The sequence below is a fragment of the Agelaius tricolor genome, unplaced genomic scaffold (genome assembly GCF_023055355.1).
Source record: "Agelaius tricolor isolate 1412-34295 unplaced genomic scaffold, bAgeTri1.0.p SCAF_2, whole genome shotgun sequence".
Taxonomy (NCBI): Eukaryota; Metazoa; Chordata; class Aves; order Passeriformes; family Icteridae; genus Agelaius; species Agelaius tricolor.
In genome coordinates, this window is record NW_027269262.1 from 87169605 (window position 1) to 87197301 (window position 27697).

Here is a 27697-nt window from a genome sequence, read left to right on the forward strand (position 1 = left end):
TAATTCCTTCAGTTTGCCACTGCACAGCAGTGTTCTGCAACAGCTTTCTTACTTTGCAAAGCCAAGCGCCTGCAATCCGATTTGGAACTGATAGTTTCTAACTATACCTCAGACATATATAGACAGTCTATATTTACTGGTGTAGCCTACCAGTTCTGCTAGCCTGATCCAGCTCTGAACAAAACCAAATTCAGCCCTTCAGAAAGATTAGGATCAAGCCTCAAGAGGTCCAGCTTGAGGACACTAAACATTAGTACTTATTTGGGACTGCCATACTCTACTTGTAAGACCCATGTTTTTGAATTAATACTATAATAGGAGCATACTATGATAGAATACTTTAAAGGGACCATCTACACACCTAAGTATGGGATATAAACCCAAAATTGCAGAATAACCTGCTTATGTGCCTGAGAAACTTAGACCTTGTGTTTCTTCACAATAAATTTATAAGCAGCAAATTTTTTCCACTGTAGCTGTTCAATTGATGTGCTTGTCTCTTGCCTAAGCCTGCTTGATTTAAAAACAAAACTGAAGGTAGGTAGCATAGTGTGACCTCTGAGAAGAACAACCCAGTATCTGTGCTGAGATTTTGATGGGAGCACGCTGATAAGATCAAATACAATAAAATACATTGACAAGGTTAGAGGAATCCAAACAAAAAAACTGTAATAATTTTCTGTCCATGAACTTCTCCCAGAACTAGGACACCAGGCTTGGATCGCCCCTTCATTCAAGAAGAGGTTCAAGACCAATAGATTTTCTTTTCAGGGATTCTCTTACTGCCAAGATCAAGTGAAGTTTAAAAGAAGCTTTTGCCTTCCCTCTTTCTGATGTACAAATCAACTGATTTGAGCCAAAAGGAAAACTTATGTAAAACAGAAGAGGCAAGTTTTTAAATTAATAACAATTTGAAATATGCTTTTTTTTTTTCCTTCACAAGAATAACTCAGTCAAAAATGGACAGAAATAAGAGTATTTCAGCAGTCTACTCTAGTAAGACCTATTGTCCACGTGAGCACATAAGCAGTTCATTGCAGGAAATTGATGAAACTCCCAGGCCTCTTAGAAGGAGAAGATGAATCACTACAAAGTTGGCAATGTAATATAATGGTTTCATAAAGGGCAATTATGGTAAAAAATATGACATTAATTTATCTCACTTAGATTAATTTCCCCAACTCCATATTTCAAAGAATGAAAACTATTGTAAAGATTTTTAAATTCACATGCATCTGCCCTGTCAGGGAAAAATGCATGAATGGATCAAATATTTATCCTTAGGGAGACAGATATAAACAGAGAAAATTATGAAACTTCCATACCTATTAAATTTGAGATATGATTCCCTTCTTTAACACACAGACTAAGGTAAACTCTCTGGGAAACTCCCCAGAGAACCTTAGTAATATATGTTCCATGACAATTTAAATAGCATTTTCACCAAATTTTCAGAAACAAAAAAACTCAGCTGAAAAAATATTTACCTACTTAAGCAAATACAAAATTTTATCCTTGTTCAACAGAAATCTGAAGCATTCACTGAAAAACTCTTATATGTGTTTTTAGGAAATGGGTAAGTTACCATGAGGACTGAATTATAGTTTGCTAGTGGTTTCATGGAAACTATTTCCATGGTTTTCCACTCTAGTATTTGATTTCTCTGATATTTACCAGAGGCGTAACAAATGGATATGAAGTTATTTCAAGGATTCTCTGCATCCAAATCCTGTCTAACTTTGTGATAGTTTGTTCAATTACTCATGCCTTGAACTGCTTTTAGAACTGGAACTTAGGAAATTTGAACTTCCAGATTATTTTCTCATCCAATATGTTTAAGCATATTGAAACCTTCTCACTCAAAACCCCTATCCTGTTATTTTAGGCTTGCTCATCTGTTGACAGGCATGCTTTTTAAAAAAATTGAAACACACTTTTTGAATCAGAGTATCAGAACATTAAAAAAACGAGACCAAAATTTGTCTCCTTAAGCCTTGACAGTGATCTCCAGCTCCTGACAGAACATAGGAAGTGCCAATAAATACCCATGTGTCTCCAAAGCTTTTCTCACAAAAGGGGTAGTGGTAAATACCCTTTCCCTAAATATCTTCCCAGGTTCTAGCAATCAGCCTTCCAGGGCATTCTTGAAGACAAACTCACATTTTTTTAAAAAAACCTCTGCTGATCTTTTCTTGTAGGAATTTATTTAACCTTAATTTTGACCCATTTGTATTTGCAGCCTCTTTAACATTCAGTGACAAAAAGGTCCTCAGGGGAAAACACAAGACTACTGGCAAGATGAGAAACTGGGAGGTGAGACAGCTGCAGGCAATGTGTTTGTGTGACTCCTTCCCCCTCACTCCAATGGCACCAGACACCCTCACAGGAGTTAACTGAGATGAATCTGTGCAGATAGAAAAAAATGTCTTGTTTTTTTTTTTAATCTGGTATGGCAGTGATTGATATAGCAGCAGAAATCTTTTTGGAAAACAAGTTCTGTTAATAAGATCCATAAATCTTCTTGTACATACTGAGGAAAAAAATAACAAACAGAAAAAACCATCTACCAGAAGTGAAGAACTTTAAATGTGTACTGGGAGAAGAGCTTTTAAAAAGCAAGCCACCTTACTGGGAGCAATATAGCACATAAGGAACAACAGAAGGTCACATGCTACTCCAGGTACTTTGTCAGCTGAGAATTACAAAACATATGAGACAACACTGTACAGAATGTATTTGCCTGCCTGCACCTAACCCCCACTTTGTGTTCTCAGACATCAACCTGGTAACTCACATCTTCCAGAAATGATCCAAGAAATCTTGCTGCACTGCTGTAACACAATAAATGTCTTATTTGTTGTACAAATAATGTATTTTCAAAGTTACTCTGCTGTCAGCCATAAATTAAGGTTCATCTGAGTGCTAGAAACTACCCAAGAAATGTTTTATTCTGGGAATACTCTTTTAACACTTGCTCTGTCAAAGACCAAATGGGACCAGGGGGTTGTTACAGTGGCAGTCCTGTTCTGGAAAACTGACCTCAGTCCTTGCATATACTCTTGTGATCTCATTATTAAACTGTAGACAAAAATGCCAAATAATATGTTTGAGTCTGTGAAATGTGGACACCAAGGTCTCATCTATGTCAGATTTTCATCACCTTGATAGGAATATATTGCTTGGTCAGCCCCAGAGGAGAGCAAAGTGAAAACAGATCTACCAGACCACCTCCATGCTTATTAATGGCCTGAGACTTCTTTTCCCAGCTGGCCAAATCACACTGTCAGCAGCAAAGCAAGCAGTGTAATTCTCTTACAAAGCATTTATTAAACAAAACCGAGAGAGTCACTGACACCCAGGGTGTTTAGCAAAGAGGCACAGCTATTGTTCTGGATCATGTTTCACCAGGACACACTGGAGCAAATTTTTGTAACTCAAAATTTCCACTTGGTGGTAGTTCTACTTGAAAACATAACAATATAACATCAGGACATGCTGCTGTCTCACTTGAAAACATGTAGCTGTAGATATTGTGGTAAAAAAATAGTATTGCAAAAAAAAGTGACCAAATATTTCCAAACACTTTTGGGGAACGAGCAGATTTTATTGGTTCATTGCACATCAATCCTAAAAATGTTGTTCCACTGTGTCCCTAAGAGTGCCTTCAGATATATAGAGATATATTTCTGTATTTACCTGGAAGAAGGGAGCAAGCTTTGGATAGTGGTGATAAATACAAGAACAATAAATGCACACACCAAGTTTGATTTGAATACTTCATCCCGCATTTGAGAATACTAGAATAAAAAAAGAAAACACACAGAGAAAAGTAAATTAGCTGTTAACACATGAAGTAATTTCATTAAGCCTGATGTATATAGGAGACATGGGGAAAATTAGCACAATGCACCAATAAATCAATAAACTTGAATTTTGTTTGAAAATAAAACCCATCGGATAAATTATTAATTATCTGGTAAAATATTCTAACCAAAAGAGCAAAAATCTGTAATTTGCAATACAAAATTGTTCTTTGTTCAAAATTATTTGCTTAAAAAACCCTGAGATAGATACCAGGAGCTTGTGCTGCTGTGTAGAATACTAAACATTGAATAAGTTAATAAAATACTTAATAACCAGAGAAACCATGAATTTTCTCACATGAAAACAAGCACTGGAGTCATCTGTGACTCTGCCTGCATGATGACACAGAGATGTCTCTATGATCACCAAGTTGAGGCTGCTCTGCTATTTTTCTGTTATGCAGTTAGAACATTCTGGGACTATTTGGGATGCTGGGGTGCTGAAACTCTGTATCCTAACAAAGTCAGAGGCTGTGTGGAAACTTGGCAATATGGGTGTTCTCCAAATGTAAAAGACTATTTGAGGTCCATTATTATAAAGATTTATTGAAAAAATATTTTTCTCCAGCATATCAAACAACTGAGAATGCTGTTAGGTTCCTTTTTTAATGGAAAGTACCAAGAAATGGAGCGACAGACACATTGATAGACCACAGTGGATCAGTTAAAGTGGAAATATTCACCAAGTCCTTGGCTGTTATTTATCATTGTTAATTCAATTAAACTGCAGCTGTTTACAGCAGATGAAGATTAGTCCATAGGAATATGTTTTGTAATTCTCTATACCCTTTATGGATGCCACCAAAGTTTCTTTGTATTATAAGAAATCCTGCAAAGGCTTGCCCCATTCATTTTTCTTTCTCTGAACAATAACTTCATTTTGTTTAAATCTTTGCTGTTTTAAAGGGGCTGAAAAAAAGAGTCAAAGCAATATCAGATACCAGAATCTCTCTTCAGATATTTGGAAATAGAGAAAACTGCTGTTATTAATGCCTAGAAAGCATTATAACATAAAAAAATAAATTAAGAAATGTGTCAAGAACATATACTGAGAGAGTCCAGCTTTGAACTGGATTTCATAGCTAATTTGCTCTTGAAGGGAGATCCTAGTTTAGACTTAGACTTAAACTTTCCCTACATGGATCTTTGGTTGGGACATCATCTCAGCATAAACATCTGATCAAAACAGTCTCAAGCTTCCAGATGGAAAAAGGGTTTCACTTCCCTGCTCCCATTTGTCATGAGTAAGAGAGGAGGTTCATGTTTTGGTGTCCCTCATTTTGACTCCTCCTCTCCTGTGATTCCACCTTGTGTCTGCTGTTGGCAGTATCACTTTGGCATGATTTTTGGCCACAGGTAATTCTACTTCATTTTGCTGCTGGAGCCCCAGAGGCACTGACCCTGATTTCATGTGCAAGGAAACAGAACTGCATCAGTCTGCATAAGTAATGGACCAGGGTTTTTTTCAAATAGGGAAAAAGAAAGGTACATGCCTTAAAATATAACATGAAATCCCAACTGTTCCATAGGGAAATTAAGGAAAACTAGATGAATGAAGCACAAACATAGAATGGCCTGCTGTGTTGAGCATTATGTCAAAAGGATGGATGCTGTGTTCTAATCAGTAACAACATTGTGATGAGGAATTGTTGGCATCCCTAGGCAGCACTGACATAAATGATAAATGTAGAAGCTCTGTAGCAGTCTACCCCTTAATGACTTGGAGAAGTAATTGAAGGATTCACTAAGCCTCAAGGCCCTTCAAAAATCATGGGGAGGCATGTAGCCAACCAGAGCTGTGTAGAGTGGTAGGAAGAGTTGTGATGTGACCTTGTCTGCAGTGAAACCTTCCCTGCACACCTCACAGAGCCACCTGGTGTGACTTGGTCATGGCCCAGTGAAGGCTCCCATGGGGCTGGGGCCATTTACCTGCACTGCTGGGAGGGAACTGGTTATCCAAGCCAGCTGGCTGAAACTAAGAAAGGCCAGGACTCTCCTGTTGAGAATGCTGCATGTTCCCCACCTCTCTCCTCCAAAGCCTCTTTGAAAGGGGAACACCAGTAATATGGCAGGCTTCACATGTTCCCCTAAAGAAAATGTTTGTGCACTGGGGAGGAAGATGTTTGGTTTTATCCTCACTGCTGCTCTTTGACTCAGACAGGACCTTATAGATGAAAAGGGAGACCAGGTTTGTTCTTCATCAGAGAAGCTGGAAAAGTTTCAGGAGAAAAGTTTCAAATACAGGAGAGGAATGGAAGAATATGTTTCAAGAAGTCTAAGACAGGAGAGAAAATGAACTTCTGAGAAGACCAAAGAGTAGACAGAGATCCAGTTGCTGACCAACAATAGAAAAGTTGCTGACAGGCACAGAGTTTGCCCAGCGTCTCTTGCAGACCTCCTTGCAAGTGGAAGTTTCTGAGTTGAAGGAAGGAGGTGATGCTTGTGGTTGCTGAGATATAGCAAGGAGGAGGAGCAAAATAGTTTTTCTACTCATGTAATTTCTATTTATCTTACCAGTCAGAAATTGTGAAGCAGAGAAATTCAGATATTTATGTCTAATATTTGAACTAAGAAAATGTGTACTTTGAAATTCAAAGCTCTTTTGATATTTCCAGCGTGCTCACCTCACAGAAAATACGTAAATGTTTCATGTCTAAGACCAGGCTGTTTTCTAATCCTAGCACAAATATGCAGGAAGACTTTGAATATCTTTATACAAACATTTACATTGGAAACTTTCTTTAATAAATCCCTACCAGCATGTAAAATTCCCTGCCTCTGCTTTACCCTGTATGAAAGTACATGGTATGGATATTTTAAAATTGCTGATATTTAGGGAGATCATCATGATGATATCTTTTAATTATTGGAATAATCTGAAGTAGGATCAGATTTTCCTATGATCTATTATATAATTGGAAATTTTAGCATCTTTTCATGCCACCATCAAAAGTACCTTCCTTTAATGATCTGCCTACATGCTATTTGTGAAAAAAACCTCTAGTAAAATTGAGGCCACATTGTCTCTAAATGACATATCAAGCATTAATGAGTGAAATACAAGTTAGTAATGATGAGTCAATTTCAGTAAAGAATCTATAAAATATACCAGGTGGGGTCCTGCACAAATCCTATGAAAAATGAAGTATTGCAGAATTCCTATAGAAAATAATGCCTGAGAGAGGTAACTCATTCTCTAATGTAACTGCTACTGCCTGCTGTGGAATAGACACTTATCCTGTTACCACAGAAGGACAAAGAGAGAGGAGTGGCAAGATGTTCCAGTGGCTTAAACTGCAATGACATAGCAGCTATCTAAACCAGTGAAAACCAGGATCTGTGCTAGCTCCATGGTAGTTTTGTGCATGTTGAGTCCAGAATTATTCTGGGTTTTTTTTCCTAACCTTTTGAAATCTTAAAGGGAGAAATCTGTACATTTCATGGCTAGTGTAAACCTGATATCTGGAATTGTTTTATAGTGGAAAAAAAATTCAAACCAACCCAGACTGTTTAAACAGAGGTCCAGTACAACATTTCAGATCCACTCATGTCACCCCATGATCCCACATCAGGGTAGTCCTTTTACTAATGCTGGAGGAAGAAATGTAGTTTATTGTTCATGTGGTTACTCACTTTTCTGTCATTTGAGGTACAGAACATTAACACAATTCTCACTGAATGAGGTGAAGGTAACACTTGGCCAGGATCTCAGCTATTTAAACCCGAATTTGCTGTTTCCTAAATGGACTGGAAGAAGGGAGAAAGTGGTAGTAACAAGATGGGATGGAGGAAATAGCTGCTTTCTGCAGGAAAATAGTTCAAATATTACTTTTTTCCATGGCTTCCTGAAACCCATGGTTAAAGACTAAGGTTACAAGGACAAACCTGTAATTACTGTACAGGCAGGCAGGAGAAAAGGGACATTTCCCATGCTGTCCCATAAGACAATTGCTCCTGTCCACAACAAGGAGGACACTATGATTCTTCTTCCCTTACTCCACATCATTTCTTTGTATCCTAGTACATTCCCCATCACTATCTGAGCACCCTGAGCCCTGAGCAGATGCAAGGAGGAGCTGACCAGAGGCTGCCCAGCTGATGGTGGTGGATGTGCCAGAACAAATAAAGCAGTGGTGATATTTTTTTAAAACTTTACTCCTTCCTAATATGAGAAACCAGAATAATTTATGGAACAGAGAGTTGACTCAGTCACCTTTGCTGAATGGATTTTTTATTTCTATTGCTTGTGCTACTAGTTGGGACTAACACCTAAGGAAATATTGAATGAAAGCATAATTCTCCAAACACTGCAGCCCAATTCTCCATTGGAAATATCTTATTGGGAAGAAAATGTACCAAATCTGCTAAAAATTTTAACTTTTAAATAGACTTTTTTCATTCAGATGCAATTAAAAACTGTATTAATATTTTAAATCTGATCGATGTAATGTGATGGATTAGGGCATGGATCTTTTTTGATTTCTTAAATTTCATTTAAATTGAATTCTACACTACCCTTAGAGTTTTTCTTTGTGGCTGATAATTGTGAAATATAAAATAATAAGAGAGTTTATTTTCTGGATGTGGGATCTGATTCTGGGCTGTGCCCTTTTACACCAGCCCATGCTCAGTCCTTGTGTGATAAAATAGAACAGTAAGGCAAGGTGAACCACTGACAAGTTTGCCCATTCATCAAGTTGTTGTGATCAGGCTATTTCCTCTTTTAACCAAAAAATTTCAGATTCTTTCACCATATTTTTTTATCCTGTGTGTTGAAAAGATTAAAGATCATTCATGACTTCTGGGACTTGGTGTAGTAATTAATTTGTTACCAGAGATCTTGAATTCCGCTTGCTCTGGGTCTGTGTCAGCTTTGCACGATGACTGCACTGAAAGAAGCATCTTCATATCTTCCTTTTCAGAAGATAATTAGTTGTGGAAAATTTGATTTTGGGGATTCTACCTTGTGTCTCAGTGTAAATATCTTCATGAGGAAATGCAATCTTGTATTTCTGTTTTAGCAAACATTTGTTGTTTCTTCTACAAGATTATTAGTGCAATAAGGGCTTAGGTGTACTTCAAGCAGAATTTTTCTTTTCCAGTTGTGATAAAGCTCTCACTAATCAGCCTTCCTGAGGACTAGTCTCTCATAAATCAAGTAAAAATGTCTGTTTTCCAGTGAAAATAAGAGTGTTGATGGAGAAGTAAGCCTCTGTGCTTTCATTTCCCTGCTATTTTTATTTTCTTTCAAGTGCACATAGTATTGTAGACCTGCTGTTGCTGCACTGTCATTGCAAGTGAGATTGTCAAAGAAAGTCAATGAAATTATTTGAGACCTGTGCAACTTCACCCCGTGCCATCAGCTTTCGAGGAGTGCTCTCCCATTACCTTATCTTTTAAAACTTATAACTTACATCTGGATGTAGACTGGAAGAGAAGTTAATGAGATCATATTGCTGTTGAGGAGCAGCAAAGACACAAACCATATCTAGCTCTTAGAAACAGGTTTTTTAAGAAGGATGTTTAAAACAGAGAGTTGAAAAATTACTCTTGACTTGAAATAAATATATTGCAGCTGCATAGAAGACATCAGAGGGATTCTATGACTAAATGGAAGGAACATATCTTTATAAATATAGACATGTATTTTTTTAATAGAAATGTAAGTTTATTAATATGCTCAATCACCATTAGTGCCAAAGTAACCTGTCTGACAGAAAACTGTTTGTACTCGATACGAACTTCAACCCAGCCAGTGGCTGCTGTTTTCAGAAACTGAGTTTGTTCAGTGTACATATTTTCCAACAAGGAAATGCAATAATTTCAGCATTATAGCACCTGCATCATGTCACTGTGTATTATGAACTCTAGCTCAGCCCCGCCTTATGAAAACTGAAACAAAATGAAAAAGAAAAACAAATCAAGAAAAAACAACACAGGCCAGAACCTACAGCTTTTCTACTTCAGTGAACATTTATTACAATTTGAGTTGTGAATATTGCAGCTACCAAGCCCCAGCTACCTTATGCTCCAGGCTGGAGTCTTTAAACATCAGTGAAAAAGGCTTGATATGCTCTCTTCTCAATTTATCGCCACTCCGTAAGTCGATGGTGTGCTCTATTCGCTTGTTAATTTCCTCAGGCCCAGACTGGACATGCAAAGCTTGTGCAAGATGGTTTGGAAGCAGATTTATTGAATTTCTTGTTAGGGCAGCCAGAGTCTAGGGGAAAGCACATGCAAACAGAATAAACCTGCTGGTCCCCTTGGGTTAAAAATGCAATGTTTTAGTTCATGTTGCATTGCAAACCATTACAGCATTCCATGCAATTCATTCAATGAAATCTATAGAAATGTAAAATAATAACTCTGTTCCACTAGACACATACAGCACATTAAGGTGGGCATTTTAATGCCTTCTTTTTTACAGGCTAGGAGGTTTGTTGCTGCACTGAGCATTAGGACTATATCCCACTTTTCAAATCTGATATTTAATTATTAAAGCATGCATGAGGGGAGTACACACCAAAATCACAGCAGAATATCTGACTCAATGGTGTGTTTTAATAAATAAGAATGGAAGCCATATAAAACAAAATCCACAACAAAGGAGTAATGAAGTTTTTTTTTTATCTCAAAGTTACTGGATGTGTGTAGTTAAGGAACAGATCACTTAGTCAGGAGTGAAGAAGGTGACATTTCTGATTACTTCAGCATGAGTTTTCAGATAATATGTTCTTCTTCACTACTGGTATATTTCAGCCAATCTAACATTACAGTTAGGCTATATGATTTAATTTAACTGTAATTCATATTAGTATTTAAAATATCATCTCAAATGCATTATTCCTTTGGTATTTCAATGACTAATCAAAGGAAAAAATGAAAATACTTTTGCTTCACAAAGGGATTCTAGCAGATATAGTATGAAGGGTGTTTCAACTTCAGCAAAGAGTTAGAGTTTGCTTTCATAAAAAGAATAACTCATTCCCATTTCAAGGTGCCATTACATGACACAAACCACAGTGAAGCAGCTCTTTCCCACTTGAATGGGAAAAGAAACTCTACTACTGTAATATTCCCAAGGGTTAAGAAATGTTAATGAATGGAAAGGATGTGAAACTTCATACATCATAGCATAAGACATTTCAGCATTATTATGGGTGGGAAATAAAATTCTGCCTGAGAAAATTTATTCCACAGGTCCTTCCTGAAAAGACCTTCAGTTCTATCTCCTATTGGGCATTGTTGAAACAGGAGCTTAGGATGTTTTGTCACCAGATGCCCCTGGAAAGCCAGGGGTGATACAAATTTTGTGATAGAAATTCTTTTGCATCACAGGATTACATTGGGCAAATGCTGTAGGAAGGTTTCCCTTGTTGATATTCAAACTATAGAAAACAAACATATTCTAATGAATCTTGGGCAGCACATTAAAACACAGAAGGGTCTCAGGTACCAACTGCCAAAGCCCAGGTGACAACTTTCCTTACAATCCTAAAATCAAATCCATGGACTGTGTAGTCACAGATAGTATTTCATATTCCATCTTATTAACAGTAATTCAAGATCTCAAAATACAGGCAGAAAATTTTCTCTCTGTTTCAAAGTGAAAAGCAGTTTTCCTGTTTGTTTAGTAGAAAAAGGGGTTCAGTAGAGAAGGTTTGGGATGACACTCAACTCGAATCCTCCCTTCTTCTGTCTAGCAAATCACTATTATCAGCATAAGGAGAAAAAAACAGTATCAAAGAAACTTTTTTCATGCTTAGGTTTTATATATGTCTGAACTCATATCTTGACCTGAGAGGAAACAATCAAGGCAAGTGGATAAATGCTATATTATTACACACTGTGACACTACTTTAGTTTAAGTACTCCTATCTCTTTTAAACTGAGCTAGGAAGAAAAGCTTTTATCAATTTGTGGTGTCTGAAAGGGCATGAGTGCGTCTGAAGTCCCTGCTAAAGGATAAGATCACATCAGATGGTGGTGTGTAAATTGATTCCTCAGAATTACAGTTTATTTCTGTTTCTGCGCTGGAAACAAGGGTGGAGAACGTCCCTAATGTTTTTGATGAGCATTTTGTTTTATTTATACAAGGAAAATAATCTCAGTTCATTCTGTTAAGCAACTATATTTTGGTTAAATTCTATTTTAGGCTGTGATTGATATGAAGGCTTGTCTCCTTGCTGAATGTATGAAGTGTTTTACATCTCATGGTAGGTGAACATGACATAACATCACCACTATGGCCATGATGCCTGTAGTATTTTGCAAAAATAGACTCTGAATTTGCATTTATATTCACAATATAACAAGGAAATTCATATTTTTATTTCATCATTTTCTCTCCCTCATATACATGCACATACTTAAAAAAACTGCTTCCCTGTGTTTAGATATAAAAGCAATGAAAAAACATCATGCAAATTATTGTCTCAAGAATAAGTTCTAACCACATTTTGTATATTATCCCCCTGTTTGCTCTGCATCTTTTAAGACTTTATGAAACACAAAGAAATATTGATTCTTCCTATTATCTCTCCTTCACTTTTGTGAGCAGCTCTGTGGAAGACACAGTTGTGAATTCTACAATGGGCTTTTGGAGTTTTCTGATGCTGACAATAACCATTGATCATACAGGAACAAACACAAAATTCTTTTAAAAAAACCCCAAAACAAGAAACCCTAGCCAAACTTGCATCTGAAACTAAAAGAAGATTAATTAAAACAATCAAATAATAAACTTCCTACTTTAGAAAAATTTTATAGAGACTTTAAAAGATTAGATTTTACTTTCTTTCTGGGAAGTTTTCCTGCAAAAATGTCCAAGCACCCAGCTCTCAACAAGAATGGAAATTTTTAATCTGTGTCATTTAGAAAATCTTAGGAAGGTTTCGAATTACTTTTTTCATACTGTGAGCATCATGTTTTGGAAGGAAATAGGAAAATAAAAGGTCACATGCTTAAAAAAACAGGTTGCAGATAGGATTTAGCTCAAGAGGAAGACACCTAAATAAGGGTGTGTAAAAGTTTGGTGTCTACATGCTCAGTGTCTAAACTTCTATTTCTTTCAATACACACTGCAGATACTTTCAGTTGCCCAATCACATGTAGCTGTGGTCAGCAGAGATGTTCTGGGGACTGGACAATAGTCAGGAGCCAGAAGGTGTGGAGCAAGACACAGGGACACCATGGTACCACTGGTCAGTGGTGAGCACAGCTGGGCAGGGCTGGGGCATCTCAGCACAGAAATAAACAATAATAACAATGGGGCAGCTGTAACACACAGGTACCTTGGCTTTGAACTGATTTCCATCTTTTTCTTTAGACTTGTCTGTCATCTTGGCAGTCTTTTAGTATAATTTCTATGCTCACTGTTAAGCTTTATTACAACCACTACTAAGGTACACCTAAAGGAGACAGACATTTTAATATGCTGTTTTTCCTAATTCACATCCTGACAGGACCATCAGGTGCCTCCACCAGCACATCCAGTGACCATGTTATGCTTTCAGTTACTCCTTTTCTAAGGTACATGGAAGAAATCCAACTTAAACTGCCATTAATTCATTCTAGAGGAGGAAGCCTTTTCTCTCTTGAAATAAAATAACTTCTGTTCAATTTTCTTTGCTTTAAGAAAGAACTCCAGACACTTGTTTCAATAACAGAAACCCCCATTTACATTGGGCACGTCTGAATTTCAGACAAGAACTTGCACCCTTGGCTTAACTCACGATCAGAGCAAGGGCACATAGTGATACTTGGGCTGTAGATGGGTGTAGTTTTTGCTAATATCTGTGACTGCCTACATAAAAAGTGGTTATTTGTTTCTTACTCACATAAACACATCTACAATTCACTGATTCAGGCTGTTCATAGAACACAAGTTCAAGGTAATGAGTGTGTGTTGGGATAAATTTGAGTTTGGCTTAAGAACACCCCAGAGATTTCTTTTCACATGCTTCCTAACATAACTGGAGTTAAAAGACACATGTGATCAATTGCTCAAATTTTGTTGTAATTTATATTGGGTAAAGAAATCATTTAAATTCAATTGGCAAATATTCAAACATACAGAGTGATTCACTGCTGGGTTGCTGCTTCTACAATTCTCAAAGCCTGCTGCTGACAGTGACCTTTAAGCTGCTTAATTAGTGATTTTAAATGCTTATTCTGTCCAAGACTGACACACCTCTGGAAAATGCTACTACATCCTAGTATAATTTAAATCTATCATCTGAATTTTTTAGCTAAAATACATTATTTATGAGCAATACTGCCCATTGTCTCAACTGTAAATTAAAAATTACATAATAATTGAATCATACATAGAACAGCAGATTTTTAAAATCTTGTCTCCACCAAAAGGCTTATTGTTAAACTGTGTTATATAAAATTACAGCTTTTCCCAACACCACTTCAAATTCTTTAAAAAAACCTGTGAGAAACTGTTCTAAATGTAGATTGTTTATTGCCGTAAGAAAAAAAAGTTTTAAAGAAGCTGTTAAGCTATGACTATTTCAATTACTTTCAAGTCCTTTTTAATAGTACTAGGAGTTGATCAATAATTGGATAAACCCACTAATCCTTCAATTTTTTCTTTGTCTTTCTTAGCATCAAGGTCAGGTTTAGCCGAGAAAATGACCAAAAAAAAATGAAAGCCTTCTCTACACAGATTTTTTTGGACTACAGAAATTGGAATATCTTAAAGGGAAAGAAATAGAGACAGATCACAAGATATTGACAGCAGCATGCGCCCATATCTCTACTCCTAATGAAATGACAACATAGAGACAAGTCAACAAAATACAGAGAATACTCTAAGGCAGTGTACATGCAGATGCACAGATGTACAGAACATATAGAAAACAGGTGTTTTACATAACAGCAAACTGTGCCATGCTCCAATTCAGTTTGAGGAGATGAAGACACTGCTGTGGTCTGACTGATTGTGAGATTTTATCACTGCTGAGCACATTTGTAAGAAGCAGAAGACAGTTGACAAAAGCAAGACCTCCACACAACAATGCTTAAGGTTCAACAGACAGTTCAGACAAGTAGGAATTAGGGTATGCAGCAGAAGAGAGGATCTATCATGTCATTACAGATCCCTCAAAGAAAATGAAAGAAAACTTCAGCTGACCTTGTGTCATAAAGACTCATCAATCCTCCAAGTGCAGTGAGAAGAGTGGAGTCTGAGGGTATTTCAACCTTTCCATCTTTAATTCCTCTAAACAATAATGATTTTTTTTTTTTTACCATACAAGAATTTTTGGTTCCCAGGTTGCTGGCAATCAGCCATGCAGTGCTTTTGGAAAATATCTGATCAGGAGAAGTTGCTATTATCTCATATTTCTATTGAGCTACAGATGTCCTTAAAGTCTAAATCATCTATAGTGAATTTTAATTGTATCTTAGAGTATGAGTTTTTAATTTTTTTTGTTAAAAATAAGAAATTAAGAACCTGATTTCACAAGGTGTTTTTTTTCCTTCCTTCATATATCAATAAATTACTTTATGTGTTTTCCTCTGGGAAAATGCCCTTTCCTTCATCCCTTTAATTTGATGGCCCTACATTGAAGCTATGCAATGAGATAAACACTCTCACTAGAATGTTCCAATAGTTTAGTAACATTAGATTTATTTTTAATTACTTTGTGGAGTGGTTCAATTAAAACTAAGCCATGTAGCATTTAATTTCAGTTGAGAAAAAGAAAAAAAAAACAATGAACCCAAAATCTCTGCTTCACTGGCATTTTCCCAGTTTAAATACATGATTTTTCTGCCTTGAAACAATTTGTTCAATCCTCTGCTGTTACAGTACATGTTAGAATAAAGGTTAAAGATGAAGTTTCCTCCTCTGAGGCCTCCATTGTTGAAGTGCACTCCATCATGCATTCATCTCAGTGACATTAAAGGAAGTTTGACTTACGTTTTGTTTTCCCACTATGTTATCAAATGGAAGTTCAGGGCTCCAGGATCCCTCTGTAAATGTAGCTCCACTGTTTCTCCTGTCAGAGGAGCTGACAGCCTCTTTCACAATATCTTCAGGTAAAGTCAACAGACTCTCCTCAGGTTGTTTAATTAAATAAGTCTCAATGTTATGTTTCCTCAGGAATTCATTGCGCTCTTTGCCATGCCCTTCTTCAACTTTATAGTCCCCATTCAGGCAGTCCAGAGTGGCTTTGGAGATGTGAATCCTCCTGCATAAGTGAAATAAGTAGTAGCAAATACTGATTGTGCTCTACTATACATAGGTTAGAAGGAGGTTTTGAACTCTATATTGTTTAACATCATGGATAAATACAAGGTTTTCTATTGCAAACAATGAATATTAGTGCATTTAAAAACATGAGCTTTATTTGTCATCAAATAATCTCAAAATATGTTTACATCAATAAAATGTCATTAATGCACAAAGTCCTGTCACAGGAAAAACATTTTGACATTCACACTTGATATCTTTGCTCATAGTTAATAGTTTAATGGGAGGCCTTCCTAAGTAAAATGCTATTCTGAGTGACAGAAAATTATACTTCAGGGAAGTATGTTGAGAGAAAAATAAATGGTAGGCATTGGAGCAGTTTATGTGAAGGTCTTTAATTTCCTTCAGTTTCCTGAGGTAGCTTAAACATTTGAAATTATGGTCTGACTGCACCCGAAGTGAATTAGGGAAATGTGAGAACTATGCAAAGGCAAACAATATAATTATTTCTATTAAGACCAGGCAATGAGTTCAATAAGCTTTGGCCGAAGTGAAGCTGAATTTAAGGGACTACATGAAAAAGAGCTCAAATTTTGCAATGGTATGATAGGAATTTGGATGTGTTCCAGCCAAACTATTTTTAAGGAATCTTCATGTTCCTGCATGTTGGAGAATTGCAGACACCTCTAGAGCCCATCAACATGGTCAGCTATGCTATAATCTACAATGCAGCATCATGAATGAAGTGAGAGTTGTTCATTAGGCATTTATCTGGCCCAAAGAAAATAGTTGTAGTGACTTTGAACCAGCTGATTTTTTAAACTTTGGGTGTATGTCACTTTCTGAAAGACAGACTTGCATACAGATCCTTAATACTCAGAGTGAGCTGAAATTCTTGATCCTTTCTTGATGACACACCCTACATTGCTTTTCTCAGGCACCACAATTTGGCTTCCTCCTGTGAATGAAATGGTCCTAGCAAGTCCCTTGGGAACTTTCTCCTGTTACTCAAAGGATGCCAATACAGAATTAAACTGCATAATACTTCGATGGAGTAAAAGACTATAAGGCCATATATGATGTGTATGCATTGCTGGAAAATAAAGTCCTGGTTGTATTTAAGCAGTGTGAAGTGCCCAGGAGTATCACAACTTGGCACAAACTGTCCATGTGGAGCATTCAATATCAACATCTAATTAAAAGATCAAAAATTTGTATCCCAGTCATTTTTAGGCTGTCTCAAATTCCCTAGTTCTTCCCAGGTTTTGTACAACTTTCTCTTTCTAAAGTCATGCTGTTATTAAAACTCATTATAAAACCAGTAAAAATGTTTCTCAAATATAAGCAACTTTTGGCCTGGACTGAAACAGCAAAGCATGTGACCTCTCAGAAAGATGATGAATTTCCTAGTCCTAAGAAATCCAAAAAGGCTAAATTGATTTAAGTAAAGTACTAACCTAAAACTAAAGAAAAAAAGAAAAAAGAAAGAGAAAGTGATACACTAGTTGCCAAGGTGACTGTGTCTCTCTTTAGATTCAACTAATATAATTTAGGAAATAAGGCCTTGAAATTTGGATTTTATGATGGATATGACAACAGCTTTACCAGAGTATGGAGATAGCTATTAATGTGATGTGCTTAAATGGGCCAAATATTAATAAATGGTTGGCAGATTATAAGTATTTGCTGGCGTCACGTTTTGTTGGGAGAGATATCTTTTAATTTTCTACTAATACAGTACATTGGAAACCTGAGTGTTGAAGTCAAAAAATATTGCCTGACCTACTCTTGAAAGCATATCAGGCCTGCAGTGTTAGATGACACCTGTCATTGGGACAACATTGAAAATTAATTATTGCCTAGGATTTATGCAATTCATTACTGCAGAGTAATAACCACATACACTAAGTAAAAACTATTAGAAAATAGAATCCTGGCAGAAGAATGTCACTGATTACCAGATCACAAGATTTCCTTCTCAGGTGCTGTGGACACATCTTTTACTCTCAGAAAACTGGAAATTGCCATTTTTTTCTCAGTGCTCGTGAGTGCCTTCCCCACAGCAGCTGGTCTCTGCTGGTTCATGCTCCTTCTGTCAGGTGCAGTCTCTCCCTGCATCACCCGAGGTGGATGGGGCTCAGGGGGACATGCAAGCATTGAGGGGAAGAGCTGAGCCCCTTCTTTCCTCTTCTCCAGCTGGGTAAAAGGATGCTTCCCACCCTCAGCTCCTCTCTCCACTATGCCTCAGGAAAATGCTGCAGTTCATCTTTGCTCTTGTTTTACACCCTGAGAGCAGCACTGCTCATAACCCCAGGGCAGCTTTCCTGGTGAAGCTGCTCTAGGAAAGGGAATGACCTCAGTATTGCAATAAATAGGGGGATTTGGATGCTGGTGGCAGGGAGAAGTAAGGAGAGGCTGAAATGAATTTAACTGATCTATTAAATCTGCTCTGCACACTAGGAAACTCTGATGTAAATCACTATTCTGAGGACTTGGTTCATTGCTGTCACATACAGGCTTTGTTCTGCTGGCACACTGGTATCCAGGAAATCACTCTGCTCTGACAGACTGAAAACCTGCCAGGCATTTTATCTGCAGCATTTTATCTGTGCATTTTCTGGGTTATTCATTAATAGCCAAACAGCTTGCACACATTAACAGCAATAGACTCTGCTTTTTGCAGGTGTGAATGGGGAGACTTAGATGATCAATTTGCTCATGTGAACAAAGCATGCTCTTAGTCATCTGGGCTATCATGTGGGATAAGTAGCAGACAATGAAATTTTTTTCTGAAATTTTATACACGGGTGACATATGCAGAGTACAGAAGTTGTTCTCAAAGCATGCAGAATTTCATTTTCTGCTAATTCCAAGAATATATATTAGAATAAAGGTTTACTATGTAGAAATGTGGAAGGGGCCTGCATTTGCAATATATGAAGCAAATTTCCTTCCAATTTCCTGGGAACATGACAGCTCTGACAGATCCTGATGTGTGTGGAGGGAGGACAGCACATGACTCAGTTTTGATGACTTAAAATCTCTGTCATTCAAGGTGACAGCACCATTTAGATGTTTTTTCCCACATAAAGATGTCTGCTGCTATTGCTTCCAAACTCTATGGCTAAAATTGGAATTGTCTAGGTGATCTTTTCTACATCTTTCATCAATGGCAGGTGGGACTGAAAGTGAACAGAAGATTCCTGCAATCACAACTGTTCAAATCTAGGATTTGTAGCTTCCAAACTAGCAGGATATATATCAAGCAGAAATAACATTCAACTTTCAGGTGAATCAGCCACATCAGACACTCAGATACAGAAAGAAACTAGGCTTTTTTTAGTTGAAAAGCATACATTTTCACATATAGACAGGTTAAGATAAATATCTCAAAACATCTACTAAAGCATTAAATTATTTTGACAAATTATATTAACAGAGATCCTGCTGTTCATAACAACTTGCTATTAGACTATTGACCCATGAACATGTAATTCTTCCCACAGTTTGTGCATTATAAAATAGAACAAATTATAGCTTTGTACCTCATAGCATTGTTTGAATGAAAAAGGTGAGAGAATGAAGCCTGGAAAATCTCATGAATGGTCAACATCTAACTGGGAAATCTGAGCTACCTCTGAGGACTATGAAGGCTGAAAACAAAAGATGGATCATTTTGAGAAAATCAGGGGTAACAAAGAAAAATTAATAATTTTGTCTTGTCTTTTCAAATGGCTCTACAAGCAGACCATTTCTACCTTTTTTGGCTATATCCTCACTAATCCTTGCCAACTGCAAAATAGCAAAAAAAAAAAAAAAAAGTCATAGTTGATGAAATGATGTAAAACAGTTAATCTCTTGGCAAGGTTAACAGTGTAATGTGCTGTCAATGTTTTCTGTCTGTGGGAAATACACTTTGCCTTACCCAGGAATTCCACCTGACTCGAGTTTGTTTGCAATATCCACGTCCCATGACCAGACATCAAACTGCCACTTTCTCAGGCCCAGCACTCCACACAGAACTGATCCAGAATGAATCCCTATTCTCATGTCAATGTCATGCTTTGTTCTTGATCTGACATATCTGTTAAACAAAACACACAAAGAAAGAAAAAAGACCAGGTTTATGAAAATATATGCCACAATTTTCCATATCATTTTGAAAAGGGTATGATGTAAAATATGATGTCAATTAGCTGCAAAGTGCAGTCTAGCCTGTAAAATGAAGAGAGAACTTTCTAAATAGCAAAGGTAGAAGTAGTGATAAAATTACTCTAAAAGCCAGGTTATCATTAAACACTCAATTGCATGCATGGCTCAGTGCACTCTTCTTATTTCAATCAGACAGACAGGGAAAAATAGAGAGAGAATAAGATGACTGAGTGAAAATATTTTGTTGGACTTATTGAATGCTTTAGCTTGGTACCTTATAAAAGGTTCAGGAACAGTACAGAACTGTTGGAACAGTATGGAACAGTCAGGAACAATGTGGACAGTTCAGGAACAGCAACTATTTTCATCAAACCTGTCTATTCTTTTATATTCTTGTGTATTTTTTACTTATTTTCAATTTTTAAAAAAATGTTATTGTATTGACTGGGATTTTCCAGAGTTACTTTTTGTCAAATGATTATTTTCATTAGATTTGGTCAGAACACCATTTGCTCTGTTATGACAACCATGTGAGTTTAAAATCTGTGGGGTGGTGGTGACCATTTCACCTCTAAAAACTAAACAAAATATGAGCATATTTGTTAAGAGACTGCTTTTCTAGTTATGTTTGTGTGACAATAACTGTTTACACCAGAAATAGTCTTAGAGCTAGTGTTCATTAATCTTTAAATTGTGTGTTCAGGATAGGAAAAGCACATTGCTACTGCTGGTCTACAAACCTGCTGTGTGTCTGTAAAGAGCCTCATCTCTACAGTCACTGAAGTCAATAGAAGCACAGCAAGATCACACTACAGAGCAGGGAAAGAATAAACAGCTCTATTTCACTGCTCTGAAGTTAACTGCCCTTGCTTCAGATGCATCAGTAATGACCTTGACAGTTCCTCTGTAAAGGAGAAAAGGGTAAATTGCTTTCTGCATTCAATACTTGAGCTTTCATTGTTGCAATGGAGCACCAGCTCAGTTTGTAAGGGAAAAAAAACAACCAAGAGTTCTAAAATGGAAACTAGTTGCACAAAAATGTGAACAATTGAAAATAAGGAATTCATCATTTCCCTTCCCTTCAGATTAGGAAAAGTTGGAGAAGGGCAGGCATATGATAAGTCTCAGTGCAGTAGTTTGCCTACAAGACCTGTTCATCACGTCAGGAAGCCAACATATTTCAGCTCAGAGAAAAAGGTTTAAAATAATAAATCATAAAATAATAAACAAAGAAACTTTGCGAAGGTATTGATCTGTGTCCTTATAATTAAAGCTTATAGTTTTCATTTACAAATTTCTTCATTTCATGCAAGCAAGAGGGCTTGAAATATCATAATTATACAAAAATTACCTGTCCCTGGAAGATGGGATATGCTTCCTCCACATTGAAGCACTTTAAGTGTTGTGAGAGCAACTAATAGAAGTGAGACCGCTGAGATTTTAATCTGTTTTGAATAATTTTTATATGCTACAGAAATATCTAAACTGATACTTGTAACTGTCAGAGGAATTATCACACAACCTCTCTCATGACTGTTTCCCCAGTCTGCCTTTTCCTTTTGTTCAGACTAAGATAATTATTTTTAATTTTACATTTGATTTCCTTATCTTGAAATAAAAGATAATTGTATTTAGAGGAATAATTGAGCAAAAAGCTTTTGATTGAAAAATCTATCAATAAGAAGGGCTTAAGTTTAATAAAATGTTTTAATAGCCTATATTGATGTAACCTTTCTCTGTACTTGTATAGACACACATGCTATTTTACCAATTTAATTTCTATTTTACCAACTGTCATGTCCTGCGATGAGCAGCTGAAGGCTCTAGGTTTGTCTAGTTTAGAGAAGAAGAGGCTGGGTGTGACCTCATTGCTCTCTGACAGCTTCCTGAGGAGGGGAAGGGGAGAGGGAGATACTGAGCTCTTCTCCCTGGGATCCAGTGACTGAAAGTATGGGAATAACTCAAAGCTCCGTCAGTGAATGTTCAGCTTGGACATTAAGGAACATTTCTTCACCATGACTGTGGCCAAACAGTGAAACAGGCTCTCTGCTGAGCTGATTGATGCCCCAAGCCCATGATCAAGGTGGATTTGGACAATGCCCTTAACATGCTTTAACTTTGGTGACCTTTGAATTGGCAGGCAGCTGGACTAGATGGTCACTGTAGCCCCCTTCCAACTAAAATAGCTTATTATTCTATTCTATTCTATTCTATTCTATTCTATTCTATTCTATTCTATTCTATCCTATCCTATTCATTTTAAATACTGTAAATTGTGGTCTGGTTCTTGTATCTTATATGAGAACTCACACATGCAGATATCACTGGAGAGACCAGGTACAAACAATGGTGCAACTGAGCAATGTGCCCCTCTATTTCCAGAGTGGCCACTAGATATTCCTGGATTTAACTTGTCCTTTGTCATAAAAATATGGGGATGGCCTGAGAAGGCTTTGGCATCCTCCATCAGCAGCACAGGACTTCTGAATTTGTCCTAAACCTCACACAGCTCCTACTGCAGACACTGATCAAGGTCCTCTCCCCCTCACCTTATCTGTCTCTCACAGTCTCCCTCCCACATAAAGCAACTCTTTATGTGCTGCTCAGGTGATATTTGATCTCAGCTCTTCCCCAGCAGTCAGAGTGGATTTGGCCTCCTGCCTGCACCCTCTGGCTGAGGACATTCTGTTTCTCTGTCTGCTGCAGTGCTGGGGCACATGCAAGGCTCTGTCTTTGCATCCTCCTCTTGGCATGCACAGCTCCTGGGTGGATAGGTGGGAAAATAATTGCAGGAAGGGACCTGATTGCATGAAGTAACAGGCATAGTCTGAAATGTATTTTAACAGCCCTGTCCAGGACATGAATCAAAGCACAAGGGTGATCTAGTCTCATTCAATTTACTTTATTGTTTGCAACACAAGACTGAAAGGAGAACTGTTGATAACCTGTCATGGAAACAATAGTCTTCATATAAAAGTTTTTGTTGTAAGATATTAAATTGAACAAAGAATAAATGGTTTGCTTTATTTCAAAATTTCTCTGCAAACACTAAAGAAGTTTAAAAGCGAGGTGATTTTTTACTATGTAAGAAGTCATGGAGTTATTCTTTTTTATTTAAAATTGGGAGTGATGTGGGCTGAAAAAGATTTCTGAATTGTGTAAAGAAGGATACTTAATCATGGTCAAATCTAACTCTCTAGCAACCAGACTAGCACATATTTTAGGAGGTTTTGTTTGCATACAGGTATAGGAAAAACAAAGCCTGAAATAACAAAGCCTGGATCACCTTCATCAATAGTGGTAGCTCTAATTTATTCAGAAAAAAAAATTCTCAGAAATAATTGCATGTACTAGATAAAAAATGTATAGAAAAAAATTAAGAAAGTCCATTTTGCAAAATCTCAGATATTCCACATCTAGTTCTTCTCTCTATTAAATTTATTCAACTGTCAATTAAGCTTCTAATTAAAAAAATGTATTTTCTTCAACTACTTTACAAGCTTTTTGCAGATACATTGACAAAGTGTATGCACAAAGATGCATTATTGATGATCTATACAGCAGCCCTCTTTGCCTCACAAGTGCTTTGATATCTTATCCAGGATGAGGTAACTGTGACTGGTGTTATTTTTGCCATTCATCTCATTTCAGTCCAGCCAGAGATAAAAAAATGCAATGATTTTAATTGGATCTTGGCATTTCCTCCTGGTCAGCATTCTTTGATGGGTATTTGATTTTTATGGTGTTAATTGAAACCTTTCTTATTTGCATGAAGAAGGTGAGCCAAAAGTCAGAAATTTGCTTTTCAGCCTTTTCTGTAGCTGTCAAAAATCTGACTGCCCTGGAATTCAGGCCCTGAAGATTGAGAGTGACACACAGGCTGCTTCTGTGCTGGCCAGTTCAATTGTGCAAGGTTATCACTATGCTTTGAGATTCTTAAAACAATCCAGAGTGCTTTTTCATTCTCAACAAGCCCTTTCACATCCTGTTCCAGACCATTTCTAGTAGGAATTTGAATTCAGCTGTCTCATTTTGGAAGCAAAATGAACATCAGAAGAGTGGAGTTGGCCAGTCTGTTTCACTTTTTCTTAGTGATGGTTAAAATTCTCTGGGGTTATTCAATTTACCCATCAAGACATGGTTATTATCATCCTCATGCAGGTGAAATATGAAAGTCCATGTATTCTGGTTGAAGTAAATAAAGGTTTTAGCTGACTCTGCTGAGAGCAGAAGGATGGACAGGTGATCTCCTGTGTCTCCTGCTAACTGAAATGTCCTTTCATCATAAGGTTCAGTTATATAGGGAACATTTTGGTTGGACTCAACAGAATTACGGAATTTTCCTAAAGGAATTCAAATGATTTTTGGTGTTGACATTACAGGATAGTAGGTGAAGTAAGGTAAGTGATCTTTTCAGTGTGACTCTGGGAACTGTGTCATGCCTGTGAAGGAATTATCCATTATTTTAGAAAAGCTTGGTAACAGGATACACTAAACTACTGAACTCTTTGAATGGTACAGTGCAGGCAATGTGACCTGTGGAATGTAACATTTCGTAGGTGAACTTTACACAAGTTGAATTTACAATTTAATGTAGATATTTTCCCAAGGAGCCAATTTAAAATAGCACCAGGATGAGTTTACCTTGGATTGAGAACTGTAATCTAATGTAGGCAGAAACTATTACCTGGAGAATCTTCATGTTGTCACTAATATAACTGACTTGCTCTGAGTTCAGACAGAAACTGTAGCTACATGGGCAGAGTTAATACTGCTGCATTCCTCTTATGTGAATCTGCTCTGAGAAGCAGGAAAATAATACAGTATGAGGGACCACACACAACAGAAGTTTGCTTTTTGATTTGAAAAGTATGTTATAAAAATATATATAATCATATACATATATATGTATATATATATATAGACACAGTCCTATGCCATTTTTTCCAACGTGGCCTCGACTGTGTTTCATGGTGCACTCAAAGGAAAGAGGTCACAGAAATGCATGAACTCATTCATCTCTACCTGTTTTAGTTCATATCACCATCCAACAGCAAAAGCAGGGAAGGAAAATCTATTCTGGTGTTCTCTCCATTCAGAGTCAGTGGCTGAAATGGACATGTGGAGGTGACAATATGATAAAGTGTCAGTGAGAAACCTATATTCAATCTTAGAACTGTCTGAAAAGTGCTGGTTGAACTTGTGAATATGTCACAATATCCCTTTCCACCACCACACAGAAATGACGTTAAGCCTTCGTTTTTGGGTTTGTGAATACATCCTGTCTTCTGTGAATCAGAGCTTATTGCATCATAGGAAGAGCCTTGTAGATCATAGGAGAAATAATCTATTATAATATGACCGTATATTCTGTCATAATAGTTACTCTTTCAGATGGCTTTTAGTGGGAAATGACCCAACAAATGAAACAGCTCAGGACTCCTTGATTCACCAAACAAATATACCAGCACAAGGGTTTGTTTGAATTTCCAGTATTATATATAATGTGCCATTTCCATCATTACAGTGTGAAAGTGAGTCCTTGAGGAGCTGAGTCTCACACAATCTCCCTTCCCCTCTACTCCCAGTCACAGAGGTTTTAGGAATAAGGACATTTGAGAAGGTGGTGCTATTCCTGACAGCCACTTGCTTGGGTGATAATTGTTAAAATGAATTATCATGAAATGATGACTGCTAAAATGAATTATCATCTCGTGACTAAAAGTTCCACTGGAATCCCGTTTCCATCAACAGTCAGTACAGACAGGCATTGGTACCATAAAATTAAACAAAATGAGAGTTATTGCTGCATGTGAAAAGACGTGAAAACCAGCTGAACAAAAGAACTCCTTGTGAAAATCTTGTCCTTTTTACTTTAATTCGCATTTCCAGCTGCAGATAAACAGAATTTTACAGGTCTTTGGATTTTGCAGCACAGATGGGAATACTGCTTTTTTCTCATGCCTAAATGTGGTGGAGCAAAACTGCCTTACTTTGCAGTAAATATCAGATTCCATGCCATCTTCCGGTGGTTAAAAGTCACCCATCAATTGTTCTCAACAGTTAAGGGAGCAAAGAACAAGAAGACAGATTGGAATAACAATAATAGTGCTTCTTTTATGGGATTTTTAACAAAGCATGGTGAGGCAAGAAAAAAAAAAATACAGGGAAAAATAAGGATCTTGAATTATTTTGTTGAGTTCTAACCACTTCCTTTCATCTGCAAAAAGAGTAGTGGAGCTGCAAGATTCAAGCTTAAAATCAAATTGTAGACTCTCAATTAACAATATATTAACAATTTAGCTGTATAGATTCAAGCTGTATAAAAACACTCAAAAGTCCCTTGTGAGACAGTCTGTCCATGTAGATTTATTTTACATGTTGTGTAATGAATGGACCTGACATTCTTGTTCTGTTCCCTTTGGCCATGGAGACATCAAGGACAATAGAAGGAGTATTCAGCCATGGTATCCTGAGATCACAGGGGTTTTTTGGGTGCTGCCTCACCAGAAGGGTTGTACTGGTGAGTACAACATTGCCCATATCAATGGAGAGAAATGTTTGTCTGTATAACTTCAGTGCAGTTCTCCAATCTGAATGATGGTTTTGCATATCTTGGGTCATCTCCCTATTATTTTTAACTTAAAAAGTATTTATTTTATGCAATCTTCTGATGAAGATAAAAAATTTTCTAATCATCAAAATGTCATTTCTGTCATGTTTTAAATATAGTAAAATTCTGTGGGGACCAACGTGATAAAAAACTCACTTTTATAAAGAGAGTATTTTTTTAAATCTTAACTGTGAGACATATATCTACTTCTTTAATTTTAATTAATAGAATGTAAATAACTCCAAATTTTCTCAGAAGTGTGGGCAGAAATAATTCTAATATTCCACGGCAGGATTGGTCCTCCCTGTGAACTGTGTGAACACACATTAAGATAAGCAACATAAGACTCTGAACAGAAAGCCTGGGGGAAGAACCATCCTCATTGCATAGACAGAAAATCAGATCTGGGATTATCAAACAAATTGGGGGTAATCGGAACTGAAGTAGTCTGTGATGGATGACCCAAGTCCTGATGGACTTTGTGTCATGGCTCTGACTGACTGTAGCTGTCATTTAGGATACTAAAAATAGAGCAATATTTCTATTGGATTGCTGCCTTCAAGATCCTGTTCATTGAAGGGCACAGGATGTTACAGACTTCCACATGTGTAAGGAGATGGAGAGAGATTTACTGTCTGAAGAAAAAGAGATAACAATGGGTAGTCTGCTGGTGGTGTTACCAAGGAAATGCAAAAATTTGATGTGTGTATCCAAAAAATGTTGACAGTGCTGGTAGAGTTTTTCATCTCTGTTTTCTCTAATTTATGTTTCACTTTCACTGTGGGGATTCCAGAAGCAAAGTATTGATTACCTTATTCAACATTTAGCCTGTGATAATTGAATCCAGCCTTCTTAGATATCACT

At 37.0% G+C, this 27697-nt stretch overlaps 1 protein-coding gene across 2 annotated transcripts in view; it reads right to left on the reverse strand.

Moving 5' to 3' along the window:
• Positions 1-27697, reverse strand: part of ADCY8 (adenylate cyclase 8) — a 117100-nt gene that overhangs the window by 25806 nt on the left and 63597 nt on the right. Inside the window, exons 6-9 of one of the 2 annotated variants that reach the window (XM_071421805.1) lie at positions 19994-20152; positions 15796-16066; positions 9886-10083; positions 3697-3797 (exon numbers count right to left, since the gene is read on the reverse strand). In XM_071421805.1, the coding sequence (XP_071277906.1) occupies positions 3697-3797; positions 9886-10083; positions 15796-16066; positions 19994-20152 (729 nt within the window). The remainder of the gene's footprint in view (positions 1-3696; positions 3798-9885; positions 10084-15795; positions 16067-19993; positions 20153-27697) is intronic. The other variant, XM_071421807.1, reaches the window with a different exon arrangement.